The 27430-nt window shown below is 33.5% G+C and overlaps 1 protein-coding gene across 1 annotated transcript; it reads right to left on the reverse strand.

Moving 5' to 3' along the window:
• Window positions 1–514: 514 nt before the first annotated feature.
• On the reverse strand, window positions 515–24882 carry LOC134853258 (uncharacterized). The gene is made up of 2 exons (XM_063869230.1): window positions 24503–24882; window positions 515–2344 (listed from the first exon to the last, which is right to left on the reverse strand). The coding sequence occupies exons 1-2, from the start codon at window positions 24678–24680 to the stop codon at window positions 651–653; spliced, it is 1872 nt and encodes a 623-aa protein (XP_063725300.1). The 5' UTR covers window positions 24681–24882; the 3' UTR covers window positions 515–650.
• Window positions 24883–27430: the final 2548 nt, after the last annotated feature.

Genomic DNA, 27430 nt, shown 5'->3' on the forward strand with positions numbered 1-27430 from the left:
TGACTTACGACGAGAGATCCTGATAAAAAGACATACTTAGAAACTCAGCAGAAGTGTTATGGTGCCATTAATTTGGCAAAACTCATTTCGACTTTTTTAGCCAATCAGAAACAAAGCTAAAAGATTGGGTCAATTACTGACAAGACTATATGACAGTGAGCCTCTTATTTTGTCAAACAAATACAAAAGAAGTTCAATCTTCAAAAATTCGACTAATTTAAGTTTTTATTTGAAACTTTTTTCACTACAGAAAACCCCACTTTTTTGTTTTTAAAATGTTTTCAACATTTTGCACTATTGAAAATTTTGAGAAAAACCCGGAATTCTGTTCGACTGTGTTTCGACCATGATTTTTGGTCGACGTGTGTTCGACCATGATTCGACCATGTTTTCCACAAAAGTTTTTTTGTGTGTTCGACTTAATTTGACCCATGAGTTTGCGCGTTTAAAGCGATTGATTTCTCTGAGATACCGACGCAGGTGGTTATCACAGATACTATAATGAAAACATAAGGAAACGGATACATGTTCTAATTCAAATCAATGTTAGTAAGCAAAGAAAATGTTAAGTTTATTTCTTTAACGTAATTCTAAAAGCAAATGCAGATCTTTCTCGAAGTGTTTTCACGGCAGATTTAAGTTCAGCAATTTTATATATCCTTTATTTTGATTCTCAACTCAATCGGTAGTTTAAATCCAAAGTAATGCTTCCATCCAGTTGCAGGAGGCCAATAGCTGTTTGGCGCGGAGTCATTTGAATACATGGGAGAAGAATTTCCCAAAACACTGTCGATACTCCACTTTCCTGCATCTGTTTTGTATATGAAACTTTCCTGTCGATGCTCCACTTTCACTTTCCTGATGTTTTGTACATCTGTTTTGTACATTAAAACGTCGTTTTTGCTTGATTTCTTGTAAGCTTCAATTAACTTGCAATTGTGCTCCTTTGCCTCGTGTACCCCGTATTTGTATACTCCGCAAACGAGTGAACAAGCACCTACAATGTTTTCTACCGAAGCGGTGATGATAATTTCATCTTTGTACTTTGATCGGTCCAAGGCTGCCCATGGTTTTGCAATAAAACGGGAGCAATCTAAAGAATCAAGGGTCGCAAATGAGTCAATGGGCAACTCATCTGTATACAATTTCCACTCGCCGTCTTGATTGAAGTATTCCCAGCCACTCAGTGGTGGAAGTTCTGATGTCTCCTCTTGGTCTTGAACAGTCGTGTTCCTCAATGAACAGCTGTGAAATGTATCATCTTCTCCTACACTAGGAGAACAGCACCAGACGTTCTTAGCTGACTTGTACAAGAAGAACGCCAGGGAAATTGGGTATATCTCAACCTTTACGTTTTTATTCCGGCGAAATTCCAATTTTTTAGCGTAGAAAATTGTCTCCTGGTCAGTTGTTCTTATAAACTTCATGTCTCCCATGACCTCCGGAGATAGCACGAAAAATTTAAAAGGCCTAATTTTAATTCCATCTTTCAATTTATGATAGAACCCAATATCGAACCGAATATCAGTAGTTTTTTCGACAGAAACAACGAATCCGTCTTTGTCTTTGTAAAACGACTCCACGATTTTGTTCTTTTCATTCTTTTCAGTTTCTCTGAAGCCTAGTATAAGTTTAGTAGCATTTTCATGCCCATCAGGCATCAGCTGAGAATCGCACTCTATTTCAGCGCCCGGTGGAAGCTCTTCATTTGCGTTCGTATATTTTTTACCTTCAGATATGTAGGGATACAATTGCCTCAATAACGTGTTCTTCATTGACTCTATTTCCTTGTTCTTAGCGCTAATGTGCCAGAAGTCAAGCAAACCCACTTTGATAGATTTGTGGTACTCGAGAAATTCTTTGCAATCCCGTTCAAGTTCGTTAGCTATTGCCCTTTTTTTGTCATCGTCGAGAACAAAAAATGGTTCGATGGTGTCGCTTTTCGGGTCATGGGACAGTATGCAAAACTTAGCTAGGACTATAATCTGAGTCGCTTTTGCAACTTCTCTTAGATTTTCTATACTGTTTCCTTGGCCTTTAGCGTACACTAACGCTTGTTGAGCATCGTTTTTAGCGTCCCAAAACTGCTTAACAGCGTTTCTGATTTGATTGTTTTCCAAATAGTTGATGGCACTCAATGTCTTGCTGCCAGCAGTCTTGAGGGGAGTTGCGAGGACGATTTTCATCATTTTTTTGATATCCTCAAGTGTCTTTTTAATTTGAGCTAGAGTAAGTGCAGTTAAATCCATCGAAGGAAGTGAGCTGCCAATTCCTATGACGTGATAGGAAAACTCAAGTAAAGAAACGTAGCTCAATGTATGCGCTAACTTCTGAGCGACTTCGCCTAAACAAATATTATATAATAACAATCACTGCACTCGCATCAGAGCCAGACTGCACTCAGATCAGAGCCAGGTTTTTTCTGAAAGCCCAAATTTTAAATTCATCGTTGTTTAACTACTGTTTGTTTTTCTTAACAAGAAACTGCTTTTTCCTTTTCCCAACCTTCACCTTTCGATTTCAGTTTGGAAAAAATATTATTTTAACGTTGTCGTAACGCAAAGACACTTGTCATAAATTAATGAACCATTGTTTTATCACTGAAAAATATTTATAGAAAATAGAAAATAAAAATTAGTAGCATGACAATTAATAGTTAGTAATTATAAAATCATCCTGTTGTTCCAGCTTCATCAACTAAACATAACAGCAATCATAAGCCAGCTAAAATCATTAAAAACTAATTTTTTTATCAAATAAATTTAAATCATTTTTAAACTTAAATTTACTTAATTTTAAACTAGATGATCAAAAACTAAATCAGATTTTAATCATTTTTTATCAAAATTTAAATCATTTTTAAACTCAAATTTACTTAATTTTAAACTAGATCATCAAAAACTAAATCTTTTTATTAAATAAATTTATACCATTTCAAACTTAAATTCACTTAACTTAAAAATCAGATCATCACGGCTTATTCTTGGATCTTAATAAACTTTCTATCTCATTAAATTTAAATTCTGATCATCAAGGCCTATCCTTGGATCAAAAAGAACAATTTTGTTCTCCCCCACCCACTTATCAAGTGTCTAACGACCTCAAACGTCGATTCACTATCCAACCTATTCAAAAGACCCAAGACTAATGGAAATTTTTAATAACACTAACCATTCAAATTAGGCTAAACAGTGAAGAACTTCGGTTGTTCATCCTTCACTTGAACCCTCCTCTTACCAGACCCAGGATAGATCTTGAACTTAGTAAATTTAAAATAGTTTCTAACGAACTACTTGCGTTCTAATTATATCTGAACCTTGTGGATCGATTTATTATTCTCCAACCCTTGAACACAATCACTATCCCTAAGTAAGATTAGGTAAGTTAACACCTTAACTTAGACTAGCCACGAGAAAGTAAAAAATCATTCTCCGGAATCGATATACTTTTCTCTCCAGCCCTGAATAAAAAGACCCAGGTTAAGCTAACCAAAAAATTGTAAGGACTAATAGTCTAGGAAAACAAAAAATCAGTAATGGTTACTTGCATCCCTCATCCTAAACCTTATGTCAATCAAAAATTTAGGAAATTAACAAACAATTGTTTTACACAATTGTGAAATAGACAACCAAAAATACGATTTTGTAATAACCCCATATACACAAACAGTTGGATACATTCGAACAAAACGACAAACAATAAGAAGAAAAACTATAAACAAACAAAGACAAATCACACGAAAAAGATTTTCAAAAACTAGAAACGCATTTTCTGAATCAGAAGCCAGAAATTTAGACGAACTCTACAAATTAAAAGAATCAATAGATAAAAATTGCCCCATCAATGACCAATTATATTTTTCCGACTCAGAAACAACTTCAAATTCATCAAAAAGAGGAAAAAGAAGAATGAAAAAGCAATACAAACACAAACCAGTACACCTGTATAATTGGAATCAACCAATTAGACACATCGATAGCTTTATATTAACGGTCATCAAACAAAAAAATGAGCCACACTCAAAAAGACGATAGTCCAGATGACGAAGCAGTTTACCCCTTTCTTATAGATTCACCCGATGATAGAGGACAACATGATTTGTGCAAGAACTTACTCGTAAATTTGTTTGAACCCGGAATCAGTCCATGCAAAGCAGAATTCCCAGATGTAAAAATTATTGATCATTATCTGAAAAATATATGTAATTTAACACAACAATACAGAATCTACACCATAGAATTCAGTACACCAAACCCGAATCACCGCAAATATGTAATTGAAACAGACGATCTTGACTTAGAATTTTTAAAAGTATTCTTAGAATATATTAAAAGCATACAATATCATAACTCACAAAGAGCAAACTCCATATTCACCAATGAAGTTTTCGCAATAATATATAGTTATATTTCGATATTAGAAAACGAAATCCCAATAACAAATGTCTCACCGACAGAAACATCTAAACATTTAAGAGTACGACATGAAATCACACTACTCTCTAGTTATTTAAACATCATTAAAGAAAATTTCACGAAAGACGACGTTTCACAACATACAAAACACGATCTACAAAAAATTTTGGCATGGTTCATAATAGATTATTTCACACACAATATTGATTTAATTGCACAAGCAAGAAAAAATTTTAGACCCCAAAACTCGAACGATGATACCGCTATCACAGAACAATCAGATTATGTTTGGGACCCCGAATGGTCTCATCCCGCATTTATAAGCTTCCCACAATCAATCTCAAGTCAAGCAATAAGTACGATATCTTACATAAGAGATTATGTAAAAATAATACCATTCACCATTGATGCAACACCATTAAACTATCATACATTTTTGCCCGATACACAAAATAATAGTTTAAACTCTACAGTCATACACAATGAAAACCTCAATGGAACTAGGAATCTTACTCAACAAGATATCCAGACACCATCACACTTCATAAATGAAGAAATTGTACACACAACAACTACACAACAAAGTATTTCACCAATACGCCCAAATTTGACAACACTAAGAAATACAAATACCTCACTGGCACAAGTAACCTTGCAATCAATCGTTAAACCTTCGGGTGCTCCGAAAGATTCACATATGGGTTATCAAACGTAAAAGATAAGCAAACAAAGACAAATCACACGAAAACGATTTTCAAAAAATAGAAACGCATTTTCCGAATCAGAAGCCAACAGTTTAGACAAGGTATACAAATTAAAAGAATCAATAAATAAAAATTGCCTCATCCAAGATCAATTATATTTTTCCGATTCAGAAACAACTTCAAACTCATCAAAAAGAGGAAAAAGAAGAATAAAAAAGCAATATAAACACAAACCAGTACACCTATATAATTGGAATCAACCAATTAGACACATTGATAGTTATATATTAACAGTCATCAAGCGAAAAAATGAGCCACACTCAAAGTGACGAAAGACCAGATGAAGAAGCAGTTTTTCCCTTTCTTATAGATTCACTCGATGATAGAGGACAAACACGATTTTGCAAAAACTTACTCGTAAATTTGTTTGAACCAGGAATCAGTCCATGTAAAGCAGAATTCCCAGATTTAAAAATCAAAAAACAAATATAGAACCTTATTTGAAAGACATATCTAATCTAACACAACAATACGGAATCTACACCCTAGAATTCAGCACACCGCGAACAGCTCATGGTAAATATGTAATTCAAACAGACGAAATTGAAATAGATTTTTCAAAAGTATTCAGAGAATATATCAAAATTATAAATATCACAATTCACAAAGAGCAAACTCCATATTCACTAACGAAGTTTTTGCAATAATATATAGTTATATATCTATATTAGAAAAACAGAAGTTCAAAGTATATCACCAAACACAGTAAACACAGTAAACATCCAAACATACAAAAGTAAGAAATGAAATCACAGTAATTTCAACATTTTTACATATAATTCGCGAAAATTTTACCAAAAATGATGTCTCACAAAACACTAAACATGGTTTGCAAAAGATTTTAGCATGGTTTATTATAGATTATTTTACCCACGATATAGATTTAATTTCACAAGCAAGAAAAATTTTCAGACCTCAAAATACCAATGACGACACTGTCATTGCAAAACAATCAGATTACGTTTGGGACCCTGAGTGGTCTCATCCAGCATTTACGAATATCCCACAAGATATCTCGAGTCAAGCAATAAGTACAAAATCTTTCCACACAGATTATGTAAAAGTAATACCATTAACGATTGACGCAACACCATTAATTTATAATACATTTTTACCTGATACAAGAAATAACAGCTTAAATTCAACAATCATACAAAATGAAAATCTCAATGGAACCAGAAATCTTACACAACAAGATATTCAAACACCATCACACTTCATAAATGAAGAAATCGTCCAAACAACAGCAACAACTATTCAACAAAGTATTTCACCAATACAATCACATCTGACAACACCAAGAAATACAAATACATCACTAACACAGGTAACCTCACAATCGACCGTTAAACTTTCGGTTGCTCCAAAATATTCACATATGGACTATCAAACGTATAGACCAATGACAAAACCGTCAAAAACACGAAAAACGTTCACAAGAAACACTTTTGCAGAACACAATTATAATTATGCCCACCAACCCAAAACATATCAAACCCCCCCCCCCCCCGAAAAACTATACAAAATTTAAGTCACGTATGTTCCCATCATTGGAATCTCCCAAAAACATCGACCAATTCAGTAAATTTTCCAGATAATCTACACCCTACACAGGATTATTTTGAAAATTACCCTTTTTTCAATAGAATAAAAATAAACAACATACACCATATTACACAAACTATTTATCATCTAATGACGATGATTATCATCAACCAGATATTTTTGCACCATATACTAAAGAATATCGCACACAGAGATCGCGACAATCTCAACCATCTCAAAATATGAAAAATTACCCACAAAATCCAACAGATACACAAAATCCACAACAAATGCTTCAAATGCATCTACAAAATTCATTTAATAGACAATCTTTTCAACCAATACAACCACAAAACCCAATGTCAATGCATTCTTTTCAACCAACCCAAATGCAAAATGAAATACCGCTCCCATGTTACCTTCAGCAACATGAAATAACAAAAAATCAACTTTCAAACTTTTCACAAATGCCAAATGCCGCAGAATGACTACAGATGATTATGAACCCATACCTCATGGGTGGATCATCAATAACATCGAATAAAACATTAATGGTATTCACAGGAACAGATCCTGAACATTCTGTAGACGATTATTTAAATACAGTAACAGCAAATTTAAATTTAAATATAGGACCCGAACCAATTAATACACCACTCCATCAAAATTGGATACATAGACCCACAGCGTTAATACAAACAACACTAGATGGCGCAGCTCAAAAATGGTTTTCAGTATTACCTATAGAAATAAAATCTGATTGGAAAAGATTTACACAAGAATTTTCAAAAATGTTTGATTCTGAAAGAAACAAACAACATCAAAGAGTTTTATGCAATGAAATACGCAGATTACCAAACGAAACAATTAAACAATTAGCAGTACGAATCGAAACACTAGTTCGAAAAGCATATTCACTTAATACACATGATTACAAAAACACAAAAAGGACAGAAATTTTAATGATGACCTTAACACCTCAGTTAAGGAAAATAGCCATAAAAAAGAGGGCTTCTCATCCTTCCTCAATTTGAGAACCAGATTTGGATTTTAGAAAATTAGTAGATAAACTAGAACAAGCAGAAATCACAATGAAACTTGAATAAACAGAAAATCTAAAACTACAGTATGTTAATCGGATCGAAACAAATACTACACATATAAATAACATACAAGAATCAGACACAGACCTGATTGAAAAAATTACTGAAATACTAAAAATCTACGAACGAAATCCAAACTTTAAAGGCAAATCATCTTACGGACACAGTGTCGTCGAATGTAAACAAAAACAACGAGACAATCAGAATAAACCTCAAAAGCACAAAAACCAAATAAATCATTCTATCAATACATGAAAAAAGACCAAAATCTACTAAACAAAAGTATATATAGTAATAATAGTTCAGGAGAACCACTTCCAAGTAACTCAAATTACTCAAGAAATCAATCACCATATAACTCCAGTTATAGAGGTAGATCGCCCGAACGAAGAAATTCACGAAATTTCTCACAAAATAGATATAGCCAATCGAATAGCCAAAATAACCATAGTAACTATTCACGATCGAATTCAAACACAACAGAATTTCTTTCTACATCCAGTTTCCATTCAAACCCAAGGAATAGACACTATTCCAATAATAGATCACGAAAGTCATCATACAACAGAAGTAGAAACTATTCACACAATAGAAATAGAAGTTATTCTAATAATCGAAATCAGAATTATCCAAACAATAGATCAAGAAATAGTTCATATAATAGATCGAATTATCATATATCAAATGATAACTATCAAAACAGATCCCAAAATAATTCACAAAATCGAAACTCAAGTTACAATAATCGATACAGAAATTATTCCCAGTCACCACATAGGAATAATAACCGTTATCCCGATTCTAAACATCGATACATAAGTAGTACAACAAAACCTCAAAAACACATTCATCAAGTGCAAATAAAAAAAGAAACAACTTCAGACCCCCCAGGTATTGATGACACAGGAAGTAATGAATTACAACTAAATCACATAAATTGTGAATCATCGGATACTGAAAGTGATACAGATAATACCATCTCTGTAAATATGATAACAGCCGAAAACGACTATGAACCTATCATATATGAACAACCTTCTACTTCACATATATATAAAAAACAATTGGAACTACTCCATAACTACTATATTGGACCCATTAATAATACACAAACTACACCAGAAGTAAACAAAATAAACACGGCAATTAAACTTAATAAAAAAGATGGAACACAATGCTCAAACACAAAACATATTTATCAAAATATACAAAAAGAACAACCAAGAGAAAAAATTTGGACAATTCCATTTCTCTTAGAGAGTCCAAGAAGCAAAGAGTTTCAACCACCAGATCTTGTATTGATTTCTAAATTGACTCAGGAGCAGAATCAAATATAATTATTATCCCCACATGGAATGAAATTAAAACATTGTATCCAAATTTAACACCTCTTGAAACCTCTAGTAAATTAGCAACAGTACAAGGATCAACATTAGTAAATTATGGAAAAATCCAATTATTCCTTCTTCCCACAAAAAACAATGGAACAAAACAAGATTTTGAACAAACCATTTAAACAATTATTTCATTGTACTGATGTACTGATACCCTTTATAACTAAATATATACCAACAATCAACATCTTAAATAGTAAGATCCATATCAAAGATAAATACACAAAAACAAAAAAATACAGCCCTAAAACTCTTCCACAGATTAAACAAACAACCACCATTTTTCTCAAAATTTTATAATTCTAAAATCAAGAACGGAAACACCTGAAACCATTATCAAGAAATATATAAAATTTCTCAGTAAAACAAGTTCATCAGTATATTAAAAATCAAAATAAACAACAACTTTTTATGTCAGATTACGATTTTAAAACTATTCACAAACTTTTCAAAATTACAATCTCATCCATAAAATACTCAAAAAATACGAATTGCGATATTATTTTATTACACGTGTATAACACTACACTGTATCAAATAACATTATCCTTAGGTCTTTTAGGATATTGTGAAACAAATGCTACAATTTCACCTATAAATGAAGCAGCCTACCGCGTTTATAATATACTCCACTTATTAGATATTTGCCAATCAACAATTCTTGACGAAGAATTATCCATAAATAATATAATAAGTAATGAAAAAGGAAACACAGATTATTTCACAAAAACACCATATTTTAAACCGACATTCAATATAACAAATTACACAAAAGAACAACAAAAAATTTTTTAACAATGTTTAATTTTCAACACTCACAAATCACATAAGACGAATTTCACAAATTAGCAAAACAACTGTTAAAATATTCGACAGTCTATGCAACATCAAAATTTGACGTTGGAAAAATTAGTTCATCACTACGCCTCCCAATAAAACCTGACGCAGTTTTCAAAAAACAAAGAGCAAGTAAAGTACCGATTCACTTAAACGACAAGGTAAACAGATTACTTGATATTTTAGAACAATACGAAATTCTCTCACCAGTAAATAAAGAAGAACAACCAAAAGGTAACACCTTCATTAACCCTGTTATAATTCTAGCAATTGGTGAATCACTAAAAAAAGTTTTAGACGCTAGATAACTCAATTCATTAATTGACGAATCAAAATACAATTGGCCTATTGAACCCATACAAGTTATCTTAACAAAGCTAAATGGTAAATATTTCACAACCGCAGATATGAATAGTGCTTATAATCAAACGCCACTAGATGAACAATCACGACGTTTAACACAGTTTGTTATTGGAAATCAACAATATGAACCTAATCGCTTATTCTATGGAATATCCATAGGACCAGCAGCTTTTTCAGCTTTTATGAGGAAAATTTTTAGACCATTAATACTAAAGAAATCTATATGATGTTTTTATGCAATCACAAACCAAAGAAGAAATGTTTTAAGTTTTAGAACAATATCATTAAATACTTCAGAACGAAACTCTGAAGGCAGCTCCCGACTTCTTTTTAACACGCGTTAAATTTTTAGGACATATTATAGAACGAAACACTATCACTCCATTAAAATCACGCATTGATGTCATTCAAAAACTTCAGCCACCTACAAATAAAAAGAAAATCCAAGAATTCCTTGGAATGTTGAATTTCTGAAGTAAATATGTTTACAAAATGCAATTATACTAAAGACCCTTCTATAACATCCTCAGACGACAAAATAATTTTGAATGGACCACTGAACATCAAACACGATTTGAAGAAATTAAAAAGCTTTTGACAGAACAAATTTCAAACACAATTCCAGATCCAAATCAACCATTCTATGCAATGTGCGATGCTTCAAATTTTGGCATCGGCGCAGCATTGCTACAATCACATAGTGGAACAAATAAAATAAATCTTAAATCAGCAAAATCACGATTATTCTTAAAAGCAGAGCTACGACTCTCAATTTTTATGAGAGAATGAGCAGCTATAATTTATACACTTACAGAATATGAACTTCTGATACTTGGATCAAAACACCTAACAGTTCTATTTACAGATCACAAACCAATTATATTTCTCTCTACACAAAAATCAAATCCTAATCATAGAGTTTATAGATTTCAACTAATCCTAATGAAATTTCCAAATTTACATATAGTTTGGACAGCAGGAAAAAACCTTGCATTACCAGATACATTAAGTCGAAATACGCCACCTGAATTACTTACACGAAAAACTACAGTTAAAATACAACAAAATATTAAATTCTATCTCGCAAAAGATGAAACATCACCCCGACTAGAATGCAAATACGCAGTAAAAACTGACATTGATCAAACACGAATAAATAATCTACAACATTTTCCACTCTACTTAGATTGCCAAAATAATCACTACGAAGTTGATTTATTAGGCTAATCTACTTTTAAGTCAATTCCATATTCACAATGGATAGAAAAACACTCATCAAAAGAGAATAAAACAACACTCGCATAAAAAAGACCTTTTTCTTTTAATTAAATTAAATTTATCAGGACCAAAAACAAATGATTCAAAATACATAACAAATCAAGTTTTTGACCTCCATGACCCACTTGAGACAGTTCCTTTATCAAAACCACAAATTGACAATATTTTTCTCCCCCCAACAGATAAAATTACATTTGAACTTTTAAAACAATATCAAAATCTTGACCTAGTAATTAGACAACCAAAAAATCATGACACAAATACAAAACTAAGCCCGTAAAAGCAGATACCACAATTTTAGGAAACAAAACACTCCTCCGATACTTCCGAAAAATTAGTAACACAACAATCAATGAAAATACAGATCTTTTAGAATATCAATTAAATGATTCTAAAGTTCCCTGTCTTCCTTTAAGTGTGATATTAATAGCTTTTAACATCTCCCATACACAAAATACAAAAAGACAATCCGGATCAGAAAAAACATATTCGAATTTTACACAAAATTTTTATTTCCCAAATGCACCAATTTGGATAAAAGTATTACGCAATGATTGTATAATATGTCAATTGAACAAACCCTACCCGAATCAAAAACAAATGGCACAGAAACAAGATTTTAAAGGACAAAGTTTATATTTTAACCATCGCATTTCATTCGACACAAAAGGACCAATTTCACCATCCTCTGAAGAAAACTCATAAATTATGGTCATTGTTGATGCATTCACACGTTATGTAAGCACTCAACCCAGCACCACATTGTAATGCTTTTTATGCGTACTCAACACTTTATGAACATTGGATAGCCAAATTCGGATTACCCGAAATCCTAGTTACAGACAACGGTACAGAATTTATAGATAATGAAATTATCACACTATGCCATTTATACAACATCAAACCTAAACCACGTACATCTCATGCACCTTGGACAAATGGTTTAGTCGAAGGTATGAACCGTTCATTACAAGAATATCTCAGATGTATCATTAATGGAAATGATACAAGATACACAGAATGGTCAGCAGATGTAAAATTATTTCCCTTGACATATAAACCACAAATTACGACAACTTTAGAAATGTCACCATACGAAATGGTTTTTAATCAAAAGCCACGTAAATCAATTATTTTTACAGCAAATTCTCATAAAAATGCACAAGGTTATTATCAACCAAACAAAGACTCAATTTTTATAACCTACCTTTTCATACACAAGATGAAGAGCATTTTCATCATCCACAATTTCTTAAATTAGCCTCCGGCACACACACCGAATGGATTTTAAACAGAGACGAAAAGCATAATGAAATCTACCAAAAAGTAACAAAGAAATTGTTACAACGGCAAAACATCAATAACTAAACAAAATATCTACGATTTACGCCAGCTACCGATTTAAAAATTGGAACATTTGAAGAAATATCCAAGAAGTTACAACCACTTCGAAAAGGACCCTACCAAATAATTGCTAAACCCACTCTCATAGACACCACAAAAAAATGAAATTGTTCAACATAGAAACAATTTATTACCTTATTATCCGAAAGAATACGCTTTACGCAAATTAACCCAATTATATGCTTTCACCGGTTTAAAAGTTATTCAAAATAACACACAAATAGAACCAGAAATAAACGAAATTAATAAAAATTAACATACACAAATTCAAAAACAAGACAAAAATCACAAAGACGCAAAAACACTATATTCAGATAATTTAGGAAAAGAAAGAAAAAATAGAAAAATGATAGAAAAATTCTTGCCACAGGAACAAAAAGAAAAATCTACACATAGAGAATCATCTTAAACTTTAATTCATATTTCTATTTGATACCTTTGAAGCTTTTATAATAATTTTAATCATTTTTTGCAACATTTTCAAAATTTTCTACTCCCTATTTGAAATATATCTCCAACTTTCCCAAATCCTGACCATATTCACAGTTACGATAACCCAAAGTTTATTTAAATGATACGAACAATTTTTAGTAGAACAGATATTTTTTTACTATTTGTAATTTTTATAACATTTTTATCATCCCTGATAATGACAATGTGCAAATGTGTAAAAAAGGCAATAGTCACTATCGCCTTAGCAACAATCCTTTCAATTCTTTTCATCGAAGAATATTACAATAAACATAAAATTCCCATTAGAAAAAATCAATCGGACACGTTTCCAAAATTGCTAACCAACAATCACAAAATCAGTCTTCACCGACATCATACAATGAAAACCCAGCAATACCCACAACTACCCAAAACCCCCAAACATCCACACGAATTTCTTTTCAAGATAACCCATACACTTTTGAAGAACGACACGCTCGCTTATCCGAACCATTAGAACCAGTTCAGCGACAGGCATCTCTAAGTAAACCAACATATAACTTGTACCCAACACTACCACAAGAATTAAGTAGAATACGAAAACCTAATATTAGTGAATATTAGTCAAAACCAAAATACAGTTGAAATAAATAGACAAATTATACATCCACGACGAAACAGAAATTTTCAAACCCCCCGAGTTCATTTTGATATACCCCAATCCCCATCATCAAGTACTCCGGAAAACCCAATTAGCATATTACCGGAAACCCCTACACTTCTTTCACAACGTAGCATCTCAAGTCTACCCTCAGATTACTTAGGTTCAACACCAACATCTGAACAAATACGTGAAAATCCCTTTAACCCCCCAAACCAAACATCACGACTACCATATTGGACAACACAATCATTCACACAAGGTAAATCAAGTATCACAATGCGAAACAGAACCACAAGCTATAGAAACTGCAAATGTAATAGCGACACTCTATTCAAAGCCCGAGCAACAACAGTCATAGGATATAAATTTACAGCAACATTCTCCGAAAAGAAAGTACATTGTTCACAAGTTTCAAACGGAAATAAAAACCGACTTGATCACGAATCATTTTACCAAAGTAATATAGAACGACTTTTACATCTCAATCTCGATTATTGTAAAAACGAATTACTGAAACTGAATATCACAAGAAATAAAAACACAGACAGAAAAATAGTAAATTTCCAAGTCTTTGCCGATTCTGTACATCAAGCAGAACTTGAACGATATCATGGACATGTAAAATCAGACGAACAATACCCATCTAACGGCGCACACGGAAGATTAACTTATGACATGCACGATAAACACTGGATACCACACATAGGAATAAATGACCCTTCAAACTGCAAAGCAGACACAAAAAATAAAGGATATCAAGAAATAATGTTTTTTGATTGGAAAACACAACTCGAAAAAATACAACTCACACGAGATTTATCTGATAACACAATGATCTATCAAGGAATTAGATTACCTTGCAAAAATGATCAAGGTTATTGTGACCACACAGTAAGGACCCAAGCAACAATTGTTTGGTTTCCCGAAGATACATGCACAACATTTCAATTAGCAAAAATACACGCTCGAAGGATAAAATTTCATGAAAATTATTTTATAGAATCAATTCCATACGAACAAGTAAACCCATCTCGTAAACAGAGCAATTATTTTAGAAATATCCATGATACAGAAAATAAATTAACACATTTTCATATCTATCAAGAAACAGAGTTTGAATTTAAATATAGAAATCCACTTTATAAGACACAATACTCTAAAATACTAGTCGAATGCAAAAAAAAGTTTCGACATGACCACTGGAAAAATAAATTTTGACCTTTATGCCACAAGTCATCCTATAAATGAAGGAATATCATACGTCCCAGTTAACTTTCTGAAAAGCAAAGATCAACCTGGTGGAAAACTAAAACCAAATGACAGTAAAAGCACACGTTTACTAGAACTATCACTAATGAATAGCACCTATTTTGGTAATATTCATTATTATATCCTTTTCGACATGAAATTAGACTACACAATTAGTAGATTTTTTCAAGAAATGTCACTTTCTGAATTAGAAACACTTCATCGACTATGGGAATTGGAAAAAACACAAATCCTACAATCACTCGCACTAGCAGTACTAAAAATACCTTACGCAGGATACTTATTGTCAGGAAACAGATCAAATTTTCTGGACTATGAAGGAAACATATTATGGTTCTATACTTGCACCAAAAAAGTATCACCATTATATGTTTTTGAAGACAAACGTTGTTATAAAAGAATCCCTATATTCTATAAAAAAATAAAGTACATTTTGTCGACACACTTTCAAGACGAACATATTTTTGGGATACCGCAGTCCCATGTGGATCAGAAAATAGCCACAACGTAGTAAAATTAAATCCTGGCGAAGATAAATACTACCTTTTTTATCACCATACCCTACATTAATGCAATCACTCAAAAAATTTTCACCTGAAAGTATCAGAGCTATCGCTCGTAACCCAAATATTGATTTACAATCATTTGGAATATATTCTAAATCTGATATCCAACATCACATTAGAACACAACAGTTTCAGAAATTATTACCACAAATGGACAAAATACAACGACAATCAATTGACCAAAATTTAAGAAAATTTGCCGAAACCGCAGGTTTTGCAGCTTTTTATACACATGACTATAGCGGATATTTTAAAGATATTAAAGACTAGATATATTTAAACGGTGAAAAATACAGACCACAAGATATTTCACCTAAAAATATTTTCAGTTTTGTCACCTTATAGAACGAAATTCTAGCTTTTCTAGGATGGCCCTATTACATCTTAGAAAAATAACTATCTTATACGCCATGTTTAAGATATAGGATTTCTTTTCTCACTGTTAAAAGGAATCATACACATGCGCTATATATACACAAGTAAACCGACAAGAAAGTGTAGCACGTATACTATTTGCAGGATTTTTTGGAACTTTTTCATCATCAATTAACAAAATACTTCTGGATGCACAAATAAAAGAATATAACACAAAAATATCCATAAGACAAAACACATACGACGAAGTACATAATAAAATAGATATAACACCTACCGCACCACAGTTGCCACACTTACCACAAAACCATCCATTATCATTAGTTCCCTGTAATTTCCAAAACCTAGCAATCACAAATAATCCAAATTCTAGACCAAATACAACACAAAGTCCCGAACAACACATAATGACACATCATTCACAAAATGATAATACATATGTACAAATTATAGAACAACCCCACGCCACCACTTTTCAATCTCATCTCAATCATTTTTTTAGCCCACGATGAGCCGACATCTTGGATCCCTCCATCGCTCAAATTCCCACCCAGCCAACCTCCAAACTCAAATCCCACTAATCCCACTTTTCGCTTTTCAACCACCCGATTTTCCGATTTATAATATACCATCAAGCACGAATTCTGATACTAACTCAGATATTTCAGTTTTTCATACTATCTCAATTTAATAACTCTAATGTAAAAACCCCCGACGAATTTGCAGACTCCGAACCATCTCCCTCTACCTATACCCGGACCAACTCCTCAGATTTTTCGAAACCCCCTTTTCAGCCCATCCCATCCAGTCATCCACTCCCATCCGTTTCCACTCCTTCCTATGCTTCTCAAGTAACTCCAACCTATTCTCCACTTCATTCCGACAGATCATATAATAATTCCCCGGATGCCCCCTGAGTTTCCCAGAAGCTTGATAATTTTATTACTTTACAACAACAATTAATACACCCCAACACCCTTACAATACATCAATTACCATCCACAATAACATCCTCAAATCCACCTACTCCTACACCCTCCTCAGCTTACACTGCATCATTAACACAATCATCCACATCCACCAAAACACCTACCAGTACTCACCGAGCTTATCGCACTTTTGAACGAAAATTTCCAAATCACCCTTTCCCAACCAAACCCGGAACAGCACGCGAATATATTAATCATCCGGAACACACCAACACGAAAAATTTTCTTGAAATTACCTTACCATCATTTCCGCAATATACATTAAATACACCTACCAACACTAACGACACACGCAATTTTGTTGACGAGCACGTTTTAATGCCAACACTTCATTGGACAGCTTATTATAATTATACTAACCCCCTCTGCCTGCCATTAGCTAAAACTCATGAAATTATCGAAAACATACTCATGAACAAAAACATGTTATATAGACTCACCACAACACTAACATCTAGACAATTTACTTACGTTGGAAATAAAAAATTATTAAAAACATTCACTGCACCCCGAGCTAACGATTTTGCAATAGAAAACTACAATCATAATATCATCCGCCCTAATCAAGATCAATTTTTAGATGAGACCGCTTCGCAAACCGGCGACTAACAGAAAAAATTTTTCATCAAAACATCATATGTATTTACACTTAATAAATTTGATAGAAAGCATGATCATATTATTTCAGAATCACTAGTTGATATTCAAGCATACGAGAGCTTCTATGATAAACTTCAATTATTTTCACTAACCCTTCAATTTCTTTCACCACAGGAACTCGATTTGAACTGTTCCCATGATATTATGTTACGCACTAAACAAAGGCACACATATACATATTATCGTTTTATACAAAATCATTTTGATTTACAGACCCCATCAAGACAACCTCACCATCTTTTTCAGTTTCTTAACTCAAAATACACGCCAACATTTTTCCTTAATTTTACATATTGCATTAAAGATACTGACCTCCACGGCATCCTCCGCAACTATGACACAGTTACCAAACGTATATATTCTGTCCCATCACAAAGACCTTCAATGCCGAAGAATCAAGACCCTTTTTATCCCGCATGAATTTATCCAGCCTATTGAAATACCCATATTAGAATTTATTCACAATACTAAATAAAATCATAAAATAAATAACGTCATCCAAAAACACCTTATGAGTTTGCAGTAGGCACAGAAGAACTAAACACCATCAAGGCACTTCAATTGCTTTGGCCACTGCTACAAACTAAAAACATCATACGCATGCTAGCCAAACTACTAACAACATCAGACATGATTCACGACATCTTCCTCCACGGCTTTTTCCCAGAAAATTAAGGTAAATATAAATTAAAATACTTTTAACTAATAAATTTAAATTTGTACTAACCTTTTTTTTATCAATGATTGATTTATTCTTTTAGTCTTCACACCACAATCATCTACAAAACAGAAAAAAATATATATACAAATTTGTTAAATTATCTTACAACTCATTAATTTCTTGCAACAAATAATGTAGTAAAATTCATACCAAATGTAGTAATTTTATTTATAAATTATTTCCCCATGAAGCAGTAAACTTGAATTAAAATGAAAATTTATAATTTTAAATTTCCCCAAAACGCAGTAAAATTCAAATTCTATGCTATAAATTGATAAAATGAGAAAACAGTACTAATTTTTTCAATATTTTCATTCATTTGCACAAGAATTCTATCCAAACTCGCACAGCTCGCCCACGAAGAATAGTTTAAATAGAGATTTTAAGTTTCAAGCTTTCACTATCAACAACTCTAACACACGATAAAAAAATTTCAAAATTTCCTTTAACCCGGTTGGAAAGGAATTATACACTAAACCAAACTAACCAACGCAGCTTACTAAACACCACAAATCATAAAATAACTGCATGACTAAGAAAAGAAAACCAACGGTACCCAAACCGGATTAACCCAGCTTAAAACTGGGTAATTTTTTCTTTTGAAGACTATTATAAAGTCTAAGAAAGAAATAAAAAAACACAAAAAAGTCGCAAGACAAACACATACCAAAAACAATTAGATTTTTGAAAAAAGGACACAGCCAAAGTAACATAAGAAAGACCAACATAAAACCAACATAAAACGTTATCACATAACAAGACCTCTCAAAGAAACAGCATGGAATCATACTCCCACTCCTGGCCTAACCCACCATAGAAGGACGTCCTGAGCATGCTCTATAGCCTGCCTAACCCAACGCGCTACACCCACGCTTTGTGACTACACTTCATTTTTTAATAAGAGGAACTCAAGGGTGAGTAACTCTTCAAAATAACTGGACTAAAACAAAACGCTTTTGTGAAAACGACCAACTAAGTTCATGATTAAAAAATCAAATTAACATAAATTTATAGAATGTAAATCATACTTTGCAGTATATAGATCATACACAACAACAAAGACGAACATCCAAAGACTAGATGATCCCATCACACTCGAACAAAAGAATGGCTAAACACAACCGACATGCAGTCCACAATCACGACTCAAAGGATTTAAAGTACGACTTGACTTCGCAGAAAAGGACTTCATTGAACTAGACCAATGACCACCCCGATGCTCAAGTATACGTACAGATCCGAGTTACAGGGCATCCATTCCACAAACGATCTTCACGCTATCCCAGATTAGGCTGCACACAAAACAGTTCTCTACTTATACAGAAAAACCTGACATAGCAAACCATTTTGAAATCGGATTGATTTCATTGGGGATCACAGTCGTTGTCGAATGACGAAATAACAATTTCCTGTCCCTGATTCCAGCGTCCTGGAACGTTCTTTTTCAAGAGAAACCGGATAAGAATATGATGTTCGCCAAAAAACAACGTTCAACATCCATCCTTCAAAAAGCAGAGAAGAAAGATAGTTCTAAAAACTCTGTAAACCCCGGATGGGTGGAACCTTATCTAAACTACATTTTATTAATGGATAAATTAGATATTTTACCACGGTAAAATATTCAATATTAACCAATCATAATCCATCTAACTAACAAACCACTTATTTGTAAATAAACTTGTTATCGAATTAAAAGCTGATTTTCGATTCATAATATGAGCCCGTAGACGACCCGAAATGTAGACGACCTAGATGAAAAACGTGAAGAGGATCCAAGAAACACAACGACTCAAGAATAAAGCAGAAATAAAGGAAAATCGACCAAGCGTGAAAACATACAGAAAGATAGTCTCTGACTTGGATGACAATGAAAAAACTATATAAAAAAGGCAAGTAGAGAAAATTTTAACAAGAGAACGGAAATTACAAAACAATAACGCTCAGACGAAAACAAAAGCTGCAGCAACTGGGACCTGAACAACGGATCCAGTAACACCGGACACACGTCATGGACGAAACCCGGAACTCACGCCAATCGAATCAGAAGTAAACGTTTCAAGAAATACGCAAAACAATTTCGAAACATAAAAAGTCAACTGGTACGTGATGTTGGTCGGCAACGAAACAGCGCCGCTAGCTAGAAGAGTAATCAGGGGACAATGAAGAGACACCGTTGTTTAAGCAGAAGTAAGCTGGGATAAAAGTTTGTTAGAGCGACAACTCGTGCAGAAGCTTGAGACCGCTAATACACTTTGTTAAAGAAAGAGAATGGGAGCCCATACAACACTCCTATGGAGCGTACTTCAAAAACAATAAGCACAGATCGGATGTACGAGACGATTGCTTCATCATCGACGACCGCGGTGGTAATCCCGACTCATTCGATGGACACAGTACTGAACGTAAAACGTGTACACCTAACTCATCCAGGGAAGGACGCCACACTAGACATCCATCGTTCGCTCGTAGCCAGAACTGCTCGAAGTTCTGTGAAAAAAGTTCAAAACAATAAAAGGGAAAATCACCATTTTGAAATTTAAAAAATGTAGGAGAATCCAATGAAGGAAAAACAGTTAGGTTTCGTGAGGCCGATTCCGGATAAGGTAAATAAGGAAGCAAATGAATACGTGACTATAGACAGATTTCAAACAATTCAATAGCTGAAGACGTTACAAACAAACTGCTGCCATACTAATAAAGTTCATTCAAAATGCGTAATTTCAATTTGGTACTGATCAGAACAAAATGCACAGAAAGTATTCACACTGACTAATTTTCACACCAGTAGACGACTGAAATATAGAAACTTGCAAGAAAACGATACAAACTAGCCTAAACTTAGTCAAAACGTATGAAACCTTCCGGATAAGCACTTCCGTTGGGCGGGTTCAAAGTTATCCCGCCATTGAAACACTTCGGACAAGGCGACCGAACATTGCATCTTGAAATCTGGCAAACAAGAGCAACCATAACATCGTAAGTTGTGACAATGTAACCCTGTCTTTGTTTTCAGAGAAAATAAATTAATCATAATTGAAAAATTTTGCCAAAAATTAAAAGTTTGTTACTTTTGTTACATCATTTGTTTTCAGATTCAGAAGGAAGACGCCTGTTCAGAAGATGAAGTAACCGTTCGGCGCCGAGCTTCGAGGATAGATAACGCGGATACTGACCAGCCAGCCGGCCAAGGTTTGAACTTTAAAAACATTTAAAGTAATCTACAGAAAAAACTAAAGGGCACTGAAAAAAAATCAGACAAAAATTTAAAACAGAAAAATGACAGGTAGCAAGGAAAACAGTAAAAATAGAACAAAAATAGGACCTAACCACTTTCCAGCGAAAGCACAAAAGTAAAGTCAGGTAAACATTCACATGAACATCACAAGCGGCGTGAGTTCAAACATTTGGAAAACTATCCATACTCACTAGATGCAGTTGTTTTGCATTCGTCCCAAAGTAAATGTACTTGATTGAGTGACTTTGTTGCCTACAAAGCTACGCGTCATTACAAAAGCCGCCAATTTTTAAAATTTGAAAGCCGCGCGACGCGTCGCACTCAATGTACATGGAAACGTCGGAAGGGTAATACACCTAACCAGGCTGTAAAACACAAAAAAAACTGGCACAGGCGAATGAAAAACAGCAAGTGCCACAATAAGAAAAAAGAGTAACGAAACAGGCAAAGAAGACAGGCGACAAACAGCAAAACCCCACAAAGCGGGCGAAGAATTGAAACGTAAAAAATATACACAACATGATAAAATGTTGGGAAAATAGGAGGTGTCCCAAACGAAAAAGCGGGCAAGAAAAAGCCTTCATCCTTATCCAACTCAGAAGTGTCATCTTCTTCAAGCAACAACGCAGAAACCTATCCGGCGTACAAACAACAGCATACAAAGCAAAAGCCAACCCCAACAATCGTATCGACTAAAAGCTGGAACAAGCTTAATACTAGCAAAACTTGGTAACGATATATCAATAATGGCATTTCACACTTGAAAAAAGAACCAACTCGAAGCCATCACGTAACCAAGTAACACCGTCGCCGAGAGAACCAGTGGTATCAACGGCAGCAAAACAACATAACGAGGTTGTCAAAGCTCGCTTGAAATTCTTTTAAAAAAATAAAAGTGGGTGAAGGCAAGTGAATGATAGTGAAGGAAATCATAGAGATACCAATTGGGAGGCCAAGACGCGACAGTACCCGGGTTGACCTCCATACACTGAAAACAATTCCACGCATTAAGTGTGTGGGAAAATGCTTGTCATATAATTTTCATACAATTACAAAAAATGGGTAAAAAAAATAAACTAATTTGTACGGCTGTTTGATTCTAATAAAGTATTCTGGTAATTTCGAATTTGCCCCAAAAATTTTTTTTGTTTTTTTTTCAACCACAAATCGAATTTTGTATGCAAACAAACAATTTTTTTTTCAAAAACGCTGAAAGTTCCTATTTTTTTTGTATGGCATGTTTATGTATGCCTTGATTAATGTCTGACAAGTTGAAAATTCAGAAAATAAATTAATCATAATTGAAAAATTTTGCCAAAAATTAAAAGTTTGTTACTTTTGTTATATCATTTGAGAAAAACAGATCGAAGACAGATCAGGTCGTTTTCTATGCTTTGTAAATGCAAGACCGTCCAACCTTTTGTGCTTTGAGTAACCAAGGTCTTTGTCACTTGTCTTCGGTTACAAATACAAACGCAATTTTTCAAAAAATAAATGTAGAAACAAAAATCTAACTTTTTAGTTCATGGAAAAACACCTATCATACCATTTTCATATTGAAAAAATGCTTGTCATAGAGTTTTCATACAATTTTCTGTACGTATGAAATTGTATGATAAGAAGTTTCTAATAATAATATGCTTTGCTTGGGAACCAAGTTTTTGCTCTGAACGGCGGAAAAAAGATTTTTTACTTCCAACGTCTTTGAGGTCGTTCAGAGTACATTTTAGATGCCTACGAGAATATTGAATTTATTTGATTATTCAGCTTCTATGTTGCGCCAAATATGATTCTTTGTTAATCATACGTCGCGCCATATATGTTTCCATGGTATCCATACATCGCGCCATGCAGCATACCATAGTAACCATACGTCGCGCCATGCATGATACCAGAGTAACCATACATTGCAAGCATCCATGGTGACATATTAATTATCAACAGCTCTAGTAAAAGCATCAGTATTGTCTAATTTGAAGTCCCCATGATAAAAAAAAATGAGCAACCATACCTCGCGCCATGCATGGAAAATGTGTTATTTTAACATAAAAGTACGTCGGCAATTTTTCATGGCTTCCATGGAACCATGCATGGTGCGACGTATGGTTGCACATTTTGGTCAACCCGGGATTGTATGATAAAGAGTTTTGGTTAATCCGGGTGAGCAACTTCAACAAGCAGAGCGAAAAGCCGGAAAAAGGAAAAACCATAAGCCTAGGCCCAGGGGGAGTGATCAACCTTCCGAAAAGTGAGTTAATATAAACTTTGAATATTTTATAACTTTTATTTCATTAAGAGGCCAAGCTGTGTAATTTGGGAATTGTAAGCTGATTCCGCAACAAGGACGCTCCCTTTGTTCTTTTGTTTTTTCATTCTCTTTGATAGTTCCGACACGATTTTAACATAATTAAAGATTTGAGGTTTGTCTCTGGAATCCAGAAACATGCAGAATAGTTTGACCTCGTAACGTTTGAAGACATGAAAATACCTGTGAGTTTTAGCCCAAGCTTGTCTGCCAGTCCTCCAGCAATCGCCTCGACAAAATTGTCCCCGTCTAAAGGAGCAGCATCCAAAAGGTTGCCAGCCCACCGTTTAAGTCTCTCTGCTCTTTCTGCGTCTTCTGATTTTTCTGCTTTTCCTGCTGCATCTGCTCTTATTTCATCCATCGCAACCGAGCTGCAAGTTTTTGCTCAATGATTATGATCAAAACTGTTGTTACCAAGTATTTAAATTTAGAAGCACGTTTCAATTGTAAAGCTTCTATTCAAGCTTACAGCAAATGGATTCAATCAATGGTCAAAACTTACAAACACAGCACATTCAATAGTACTTTCTGTCCAATGTTTGTAGTTTTCACTGTTTTTACTTTAGTTTTTGCATATTAAAAAAGCAAATTTTTTTATTCGTTTTCTGTAGTTTTTGTTCTTGACGTGAAACTTCAGTTCAAAGAACGTGCTTTTTATTTTTTTTACAAGCTTCGATTTTACTACTAGCCTGGTTACCAACATTCACTTCATACCTTTCTAAAGAAGAAAACTGCTTCAGCTAAATCTGTGACAGAGATGAAGCGTTGACCACAAAATTAAACCAGATAAAAAGAACCATAATCAACTATCACTTTATGCAAAGAGCTTTTCGAAAACGAACAGCACTTTATACCCTTCAGTGATTCGACACCCTGTTGACCCAAAAGATCCAACCTTCGTGCTGATTTGAGATATCCATTTTTGACTCATCGCCCTTAAGGTTTTTCTGAAGGAGCCATTGGCGCCAACAAATATCAAATCTGAGGAATGAGCGCGCTAAACCCGATGTGGAAATATATACTAAATCTGAAGGGGAAAAAGGGTTTTCATTGTGATTTGGGAGTGTTCAGAAATTCTATTTGGTCGACCTAAAAATTGAAAAAAAAATGAAATGTTTTCGAAAAGACGCACTCCCCCTCATTCAAGGAAATCCTAAAACTCCATCAATTAAAGAAAATCTTCCAGCTCTTTCAAATAAATGCGATGTTTCGCCGGGGCATGATGATTTCTTGGTTTGGCAAAACGAAGATTTTCTTTGAGTCGAAATACGCCTTCATCTTCTCGTTTGCTTACTCGGAATGTTATACAAAAAAGTCCCTTGTCCCTTTTTAGTCATTTACTTTTATCCGATACTTTTATTCTGTGGAATTGGTTTTTTTGGTGTTCAGTTCTTGTGACCTTGTGGATGATTTTATTTGAATGAGTGCTGAGTTTCTTATGAACGAATATTTTAGTGGTTTTCTCAAAACAAAATAATTATTTAACTTGGTTGGAATAGGTATATTTGGTTTGTCCTGCTCAATGCCATCTAGATAGTTTACTTGGGTTGCTGCTAGTTTATTAGAAAGTGCAAAATACTTTTGCTTGAGGTGGTTTTTTTATTCAGTCACTTTTTAAACCATCTAAAAATCACTCTTGCTCTAGTTCCAAGTAAACAATATTTTACCTGTGATTGTTTTTCGTAAGTTCCCGGGTTGACAACCATAGAAGAAACATGATTATCATACAGTTTCATATATGAAGTCTTTGGAAAAAATGCTTGTCATAGAAAATTCATACAAAATTTAAAAAGTGTTTTAAAAATTTTTAATGAACATTTTTGGTCTACTTGTCTCTTTTGAAACCTTCTCGTCATTAAAAAAAAAGGTTTAAAATTTTAAAATAAAATGCTCATCATACAATTTTCAAATATGAAATTGTATAATATGCATTTTCTTCATAAACTTAAACGAAAATTTGAGGTAAAAAAATTTTAATATCTTTTCTGACTGCAAACTTGCTTTTGTTCTAAAATATAAATTTTACGAAAAAAAAATTTTGCATGCAAAATTTGAGTTTTTGTGTTTATAACGTAGTCCAGGATGAGTGTTTCACCTAGAAAATCTAAAAAACACATGAAAGTGTTTTTTGTTGTAAGCACGATTATAATCTTTTGTTTCATTTGCTAAAATAAAAATAACTTTGTAGAAAAACAGGCCTTTTTTTCTCGACCATCAAATTTTCAAACTAAAAATTATCTAGCCATATTCAAAAAGTTACTTTTTTGGTATATAATTCCATTTGAAAAAGTTAAAAGTAACTTTTATGGATAATATCACCAAAAGCAGTTTATCTGCGTGGTAACTGCCAATTACTCTGTGCTGTCATATGACAAAAAATCCTTGGTTAGTGTTTCGATTGAGACACGAATAATCGAAACAAAAATTATTTTGTAATTTCCTTTTTGGAAAAAATGCTTGTCATACAATTTCATAGTATGACAAAAATGCTTATCATACAATTTCATTTATGGAAGAAATGCTTATTTTGCTATTTTCATACACTTACTTTTGCTTTATGAAATTGTATGAAAGAGTATGATAAGCATTTTTTTCATATATGAAAATTGTATGATAAGTATTTTTTGTCAAAACAGATTATGGTGGTTTGATATTTGCTGATTGGGAAAATTTGTGATAATTAAAGCGAGCTGTTTAGCGTAGCTATCAGACGCGTAACCAGCTGATTAAATCGTTTAGAATTGAACGGAGGAAAACATTTTGGTCTTATTTGTTAGGATACGAGCCACTTTTGTCATCCTTTGTCTTTTACATGAGCTTGTTGGTTGATAAAATGAAGAAAAACAAAAAAAAATTGTTTTGTTAAATCAATTTCAAAGCAATTTTTTTATTGGCCATAGGCAGTAGTAATTTTAAAGTTTCGCTCTGATATACGACCAGCTATGTTGCTCTGACGGAGTATTTGTGCTTGGAGTAGTTTTATCCAGAAAAAAATCAATTTTTTAGGAAACAATTCTTGACTGAACATTTTAATATCATTCAAAAAGTTTTGATGCTCTGAGCCCAAATTGAAAGAACAATTTATATCTGACCTTATTTTGTAAATTCATG

This window comes from Symsagittifera roscoffensis, chromosome 8, assembly GCF_963678635.1.
Source record: "Symsagittifera roscoffensis chromosome 8, txSymRosc1.1, whole genome shotgun sequence".
Taxonomy (NCBI): Eukaryota; Metazoa; Xenacoelomorpha; order Acoela; family Convolutidae; genus Symsagittifera; species Symsagittifera roscoffensis.

What these genes read in the sequence shown, in the direction of transcription:
- LOC134853258 (XM_063869230.1), bottom strand. Translation starts at nt 24,680, where the DNA reads ATGGATGAAATAAGAGCAGATGCAGCAGGAAAAGCAGAAAAATCAGAA. An exon ending in GCTTGGGCTAAAACTCACAG is followed by an intron (nt 2,345 to 24,502) that starts GTATTTTCATGT and finishes ATATTTGTTTAG; the next exon opens with GCGAAGTCGCTCAGAAGTTA.